The sequence below is a fragment of the Chroicocephalus ridibundus genome, chromosome 5 (genome assembly GCF_963924245.1).
Source record: "Chroicocephalus ridibundus chromosome 5, bChrRid1.1, whole genome shotgun sequence".
Taxonomy (NCBI): domain Eukaryota; kingdom Metazoa; phylum Chordata; class Aves; order Charadriiformes; family Laridae; genus Chroicocephalus; species Chroicocephalus ridibundus.
The window spans coordinates 48,360,926-48,367,155 of NC_086288.1; the positions used below are offsets into that span (position 1 = coordinate 48,360,926).

Sequence of the window (6,230 nt, forward strand, 5' to 3'; positions counted from 1 at the left end):
AAAATATTCAGGTGTGTTTTCAAGTCTGATTCTCTCTCCCCATCATGCAAAGAGAATGGATACGAATTGCCTGGAGGAGCAGACAGGGGTCCAGGGCATGAATGTGTGGGAGGTACTTGTGTGCTTCCAGGTGGCCCATGGCTGGAGGACATTACCCGACGGGACACAGGGATCTGTCAGCTGCGGCCGCTGACATAACCTGGCCAGAGAGGTCAGACACCGCTGTCCCCATGAAGAAGATACTGAAAAGGGACATGTGGCAGTGCAGCCCCATGTTACACCGGGGTATTCACTTGGGGCATTCACCCAGGGCAGGGGAAAAAATGAAATGCAATTCATAAGGTGATGTCATTCCTGTTAGGAAGCAGGGGATAAAAGGGAAAAAAGGCTGAAAAGCTGTTTGGAGAAATTGTTGAATCAACCACCCCATGCGCATTCTCTGAACCCGCCTGGCGCCGATGCAGCACACAGGGATGATCTCCCCCACGGATGCACCCCCCTCCAGTCAACTTCACCCACCGCCCACCCCACCAGCAGACACTGCCTGTACTGATTAACCAGAAACAGGCTGAATCTAGCCAGGGCAGCATTACTGTTCCCCACTGCAGCACAGAGAGTGGAGGTGGGCAGCTGCGGAGGGCTCTGGCAGCACCTCCAAATTGGAAGGAGTCAGATTTTTTTCACGCTTATCCATGATTTCACTTTAAAAAAGGCCGGAGATGCTATGAGAAGGCAGAACGGAAGAATTGCAAAGAGGAGAAGGCATGTGAGTTAAAAGGGGGAAAATCCCTCAGCTGGTGACTTTGGGAGGCAAGAGGAATTCACTGGGGCAGAGGATGAGATGTGAGCGAGAAGCTGAGCCCGGGAGTCCAGACCCAGAGGATGGATGCTCACGCACCATGCAGCAAGCCGGGACGCTCAGCCAAGGGGATCACACTGGGAGAGGAGACCGGCCACGAGTCCTGCCTTGGAGGAAGGAATTGGGCTCAGCTTGGAGGCTGCTGATGTGGCATTCGGGAGAATTGCAGCTCCGAGGGCTGAGACGCTTCTCAAGTACAAGTGGGTGTGGGTCCTCTGGGGAAAGGAGAGGAAAGGAGATTTTAGCGGTGTCTCCTGGCAATAGCCTTGGGTGATCACTAATGGCACCTGTCCCTCTATCCACATAAAATCCCTTTCTGGAGGTAAGGCCATAGTGATGGATCCTGAATTAAACTGCAGTCTTCAGGGTGGGCCACTTCAATCCCAGGATTTGATTGTGAGTTGTGTTTTTGCCTTAAGGGAAAATGATGATTTTGTGACTCCAGAGGACACCATTATTTTTTACCATTTTCTCCTCTTCCAGACGTGTGCTTCCAGACTGCAAGATCATCAGGTGATTTGGCTCATTCCTATGAAAATTAATCTCTTTGCACAGTTATCTTTTTTATCATTTGTTTCTGGATGCCACGTTGCTACCTCCATAAAAAGGGTTTATGGGATTTTCCCTGCCCCCACATTGTAAATCGAGGTCTGCAAAATGTAGAGTAATTTATCACTGAACATTGCCCAGTTTAATGTTCATGTTTGAACATGGCCATAAAAGAATTACATCATCTTACCTCTGACCAACTTTTAGGGCAAAAGGACCTTATAAAACCAAGCTCTGCTTACCAGCAAGGCACCTTCTCTTGTGTTGGGAGCACAGAGAGCCTTTTCATCATGAGCTTCACTGGAAAGTACGAACTCCAGTCCCAGGAAAATTTTGAGCCTTTTATGAAAGCCCTTGGTAAGTGCCTGCATGTGCTGGGTGCTGCTTTGCCTCTGCAGATCCCACTGATATTTGGGACTCCAACTGTGCTGATGTGCTGATGACATAGATTGAAAATATCTCTCAGATTTCCTGTTTCTGTCTGTCATCTTGCAGTTGTACTTGTGTGTGTCTTTTAAATGCATGTGCATGGAGGTGTGATATCAAAATAGAAGAGAAAGCATCTCTCTGGCTGGTGGCTGGAGGTCAAGAGATGCTGGGTGAAATTTTATGGCTTGCAGGAAAATGGTCCCAGCAGTCTCTGCAGCCATGGGCCAGCGCAGCAGTGATGCGCACACGTGCTAAGCCAGCGGGACCTAAGTGGCTTAGGGCAACTGCAGATCTGCCCTGGCAAGCTATGAAATTTAAGGGCGACCAGGACATCGCTCAGCGATGCTGCAAAGCCCCACATTACACTATTCATCAGAAAAAGAGTAGTTGGGTTGTTTAAATGCTTAAAGATGAATGTGACTAGCTAGATTTCCACCAGTGTCTGTGCCAGGCAATGTGCTCCTGCAGGCATTCAGGGGGCTTTGCACTGCATCTCCTCAGTTATGTGCCAGAGGGGCTCGACCTGGCAGATCAGCTTCAGGCTTTGGAAGAAGACTGTAGTGAGCTAGTTCTGAGGGACCCTGAATCTCATAAAAAAAACCAACCACTTGGTTCCCTCCTTCTGCCTCAATTTGTTCCATTTTCTCTGCTTGCCTCTCAGTGAAAGAAGGAAAACAGGGTTCCTTCTTTCCCTCTGATGCTTGGTCATGGAGGTAGCTGTTCCACTCCGAGCCAAGTCAGTGGGACAAAGGAGAAGTCTAGTTCCCACACAAACCCAGGAGGATGGCATTTGTTATTCTTACTCCCCAGCAGACTCAGGGCCGTGTGGCCTTTGAGAAACCATCGTCCTTGTGCTTTTCCACACTAGAATTGAAATTCTCCCAGCTGTGGGTCCCCAAATCCCACCACATTCATTTGGCAGCAGCAATCTACCCACTGATGGCTCCAAGGTCCATCTAACGTCTCTTGTTTCTGGGCAGGGCTTCCTGATGACCAGATCCAGAAGGGCAAGGACATCAAGAGCATCTCAGAAATTGTGCAGGATGGGAAAAAGTTCAAGATTACTGTGACCACTGGCTCTAAAGTCATGCACAATGAGTTCACCATCGGGGAGGAGTGTGATATTGAGATGCTGACAGGAGAGAAAGTCAAGGTGAGTGATCAGAGCCTCTTCTGCCAGGGCTGTGGGGGCTCAGGGACATTAAATTTCCTTTGTAGCCATCCCCCCTGCACTTGAGCCAAAGGGGACCAGACCACAGATGTCAAAGCTGACAAGGACAAAGACCTGGGTAATTCCCCAGCCTGGTTCTGTCTCTCACAGTTTGCATGCACGATTTAATAAAATGGGAAGGGGCTAATTGCTGAAATCAAGTCTGTAGATGTGACACTCACTGCCCTGCTCCCTGCAGGTCCTCAGCAAGTCTCTTAGGGACATATTTCCAAAAATTACAGTCCATTTCTGAGCCACATTCCTGAGAAACTCAGAGCCCAAGACTCTGAAGTTCCCACCTTCCCTCTTTGCTTTTACAAAACAAGATCTCTAACCAGCACTTCTGCAGACGAAGCCTTGCATTTCTAAAGCTATTTTAATAGCCATTTTGGAAAACGCTGAAAGCCAGTGTTTTAATAGCCCATTTGGAAAAGAAGGATAGAGATGCTTTGGCAAATTTTTTCTGACAGCAAAAGATCTGAAAGATGTGAGGTGGAAAAAGCTTGACTTTCTGTCATGTTGCAACACAAAACATACCCCCACCTTCATTTTGTTGACTTAAAGGTAGTGCAGGAAAGTCAGCCAATGAATCGTAAACCAATAAAGCTCTCCTTTTAAGTCCTAGCAGCTGTTAGCTTCTCTGATAGCCTTTTCCACTGCTTCTGTTTACACTGGGTGAGATGACTTGGCAAGGTGAGGATTTATCACCCTTGAAATTGGGTCAGCTCCCGTTCCTGGACATTAGTTTCCAATGATTCATAAAATGTCAGGACAGTGCCACCGGCAAATATTGCCTCTCACCTCTGACATCTAACAGAGCTCGCAGAGGGGATGGTGGCAACTCAGGACAGAAGGGGAAGGACAAAATGCAGGGGTTGAGATGGTCTCCAGCAATAACACGAATGCCTCTGTCTCCTCCTACCAGGCTGTTGTTCAGCTGGAGGGTAACAACAAACTGGTCGCAAACCTGAAAGGACTGAAATCCGTCACCGAACTCAATGGAGACACCATCACCAACGTAAGTGTAGAAGAGAGGGGCAATGGCCGGAGTTATGGTGCCTACAGCTGCCTTCAGGGTCCTGGCCCTACAAAGCCCACAGAGACACTGGGGACCTTAGAGAGGTTCTGGAGATGAACACATGGTTGCACTCAGGCTCTGTAGCCAAAGCTGGTCAGTTAGCCAGGCACTGAAGGCAGTTTTTCAGTATAGTCTGATCCAAAAAGTATTCTTTGACGCTCTAATAGGTATTTTTGATCAAAGTTTCATGCAATGAAGGCATGTTCTCACCCTCTCAGATGTATATGTTTGTGGCTGGGCCTGGCATTTTTTTACAAGAGAGGTGCAGCGGATTGATGCCAGTTGAGGGATGCCAGGTATCCCTACCTGCTTTGGTGTATTCATGAAGACATCCAAAGCTTTAATAATTCAGTTTATAGGATATCAGCTGGGGACCATTCCTGTTTTGATTTGCAAGATCAAATCCTTTCCAAGTAGAGTTTGTAGCCAAGTACCATGAAAAGCTAATGCTTTCCATTTGTATTTCAGACAATGACCATGGGAGACCTCACCTACAAGAGAATCAGCAAGAGAATCTAGAGACCCTGCACACGCCAATCATTTTACTGTGTAAAATGTGTCCATTAAAGTAAAATTTGTATTAAAGGCCTCTTCATTATCATCAACCTCTTCGTTGTTGCTATAAATAGATGCAAGCCTCCAAAACTCATGCAAGCCCTCATAGAAATTGGGCAACAGGCTGAGCCAAGGCTGTGCTGATGTTGGCGAACGGAGCTGGGCTAGGGCACAGGCTCAGAGCAACTGAGTGACCCTCTGAGATGTGCTTCATGCTGACGAGTTCTCTTCCAGACCCTTCCTGGGGACAGGTGCCAGCATGCTGCTGGGGATGTCCCAGTGCGTCATGCATCTGTGGCTGGCCTGGCTGGGTGGATGAAGGAGCACTGGGCAGGGAAAGGTCTCTATTCCCTTTGCTTACAAATATGGCCAAACTGACCACAAAGTGACTGGCAGGACCAAAGGATGGGGAGGTTTAGTGGGCTCAAGGAAATGTCAGTGACCCTGCATAGGAAGATGCCTTGGGGAAGCAACCAGAAGGGGGGCAGTTCGAATGTCCCAACTGCCATCCCCATCCTCACACCTCTGCAACAGGATCCAGCCCTACAGGCTCTGTCCACCCCATCCTCATCTCCCCCGCATCCCTCCTTACCAGCAGGAGGGTCCTGGACGGCCTGCAGGTGTCTAGTGTGTGTTTTACTTCAAACCGCGCCTGATAAATTAGGTTGAATTGGAAATTAACTCTCCTCCCGGGGTGAAATACAGGTTTCCTCTCCTGTCAGGAGATGGGCACCGGTTGTTCACCACGTAGACACAGAAGGAGCACCAAAGTCATTTCCCATGCTCTCGCTTGGCACTGTAGGCTGGAAGGAAATGTGTTTTCCTGATGCACGCAGGAGAGGAAACTCTTCCTTCTTAGCTGCCTTTCCCAAGCCCTGTGCTTGGATTATGATTGGGAATCAACACTGGGAAATGAATATGTGGCTGGTGTGATATACCTCGCTGGGATGATGTTCTTACAACTGCTCAAAGCTGATCAGGATGTTAGGAAAACAACACAAGTGCTTCCCTACCTACTCCTGCAACACCAACACGTGCCACTAAAGGACCAATTTGTCCTCACGTGCATCTTTTCCTCGATTCCTCTCTCCTCGGGGAAGGCTTTCATGTTACAGGTCCCCATTGACCCTCATGCTGAGAACTGAACCAATATGGATTGTCACACGGGACATCAGACGGGCACCTCATGGACAAACGGAAGGACTTAGCTCAACAGCGCCTAAAGAGCAAATGTTGGTCTCCAGTGAACTCATCTTATCTGGAGAAACATCAGCAAAAACACTGAGAAATATCAAAGAGGAAAAGACATGGTTTTGTTTTCTTGATATTCTGCTGAGAAGCAGATAGGGGATTCTTAAACAAACCATTCCTTTTCATCTCTTGGCTGCCACTGAAGGTCTGGAGCAAACCAGTTGTATTTTGAGATAGGTGGGCAGACAGCAAAGACCTTTGTTTATCTAGAAATCCAACCATTGCCTTTAGACTTTTCCTTAGCTCCATTGGCTGCCCACTGAAAGCTGATCCATGGACTATCCCTTTTTTTGCTCAGT

General features: G+C 48.1%; 1 protein-coding gene across 1 annotated transcript; it reads left to right on the forward strand.

Annotated features, from left to right (window-relative positions):
• Nucleotides 1–1,609: 1,609 nt before the first annotated feature.
• FABP1 (fatty acid binding protein 1) lies at nt 1,610–4,730 on the forward strand. The gene is made up of 4 exons (XM_063336602.1): nt 1,610–1,765; nt 2,818–2,990; nt 3,973–4,065; nt 4,594–4,730. Exons 1-4 carry the CDS (start codon nt 1,699–1,701, stop codon nt 4,642–4,644), a joined length of 384 nt encoding a protein of 127 aa, XP_063192672.1. The 5' UTR covers nt 1,610–1,698; the 3' UTR covers nt 4,645–4,730.
• Nucleotides 4,731–6,230: the final 1,500 nt, after the last annotated feature.

What these genes read in the sequence shown, in the direction of transcription:
- FABP1 (XM_063336602.1), top strand. Translation starts at nt 1,699, where the DNA reads ATGAGCTTCACTGGAAAGTACGAACTCCAGTCCCAGGAAAATTTTGAG. An exon ending in TGACAGGAGAGAAAGTCAAG is followed by an intron (nt 2,991 to 3,972) that starts GTGAGTGATCAG and finishes TCCTCCTACCAG; the next exon opens with GCTGTTGTTCAGCTGGAGGG. An exon ending in ATGGAGACACCATCACCAAC is followed by an intron (nt 4,066 to 4,593) that starts GTAAGTGTAGAA and finishes TTTGTATTTCAG; the next exon opens with ACAATGACCATGGGAGACCT.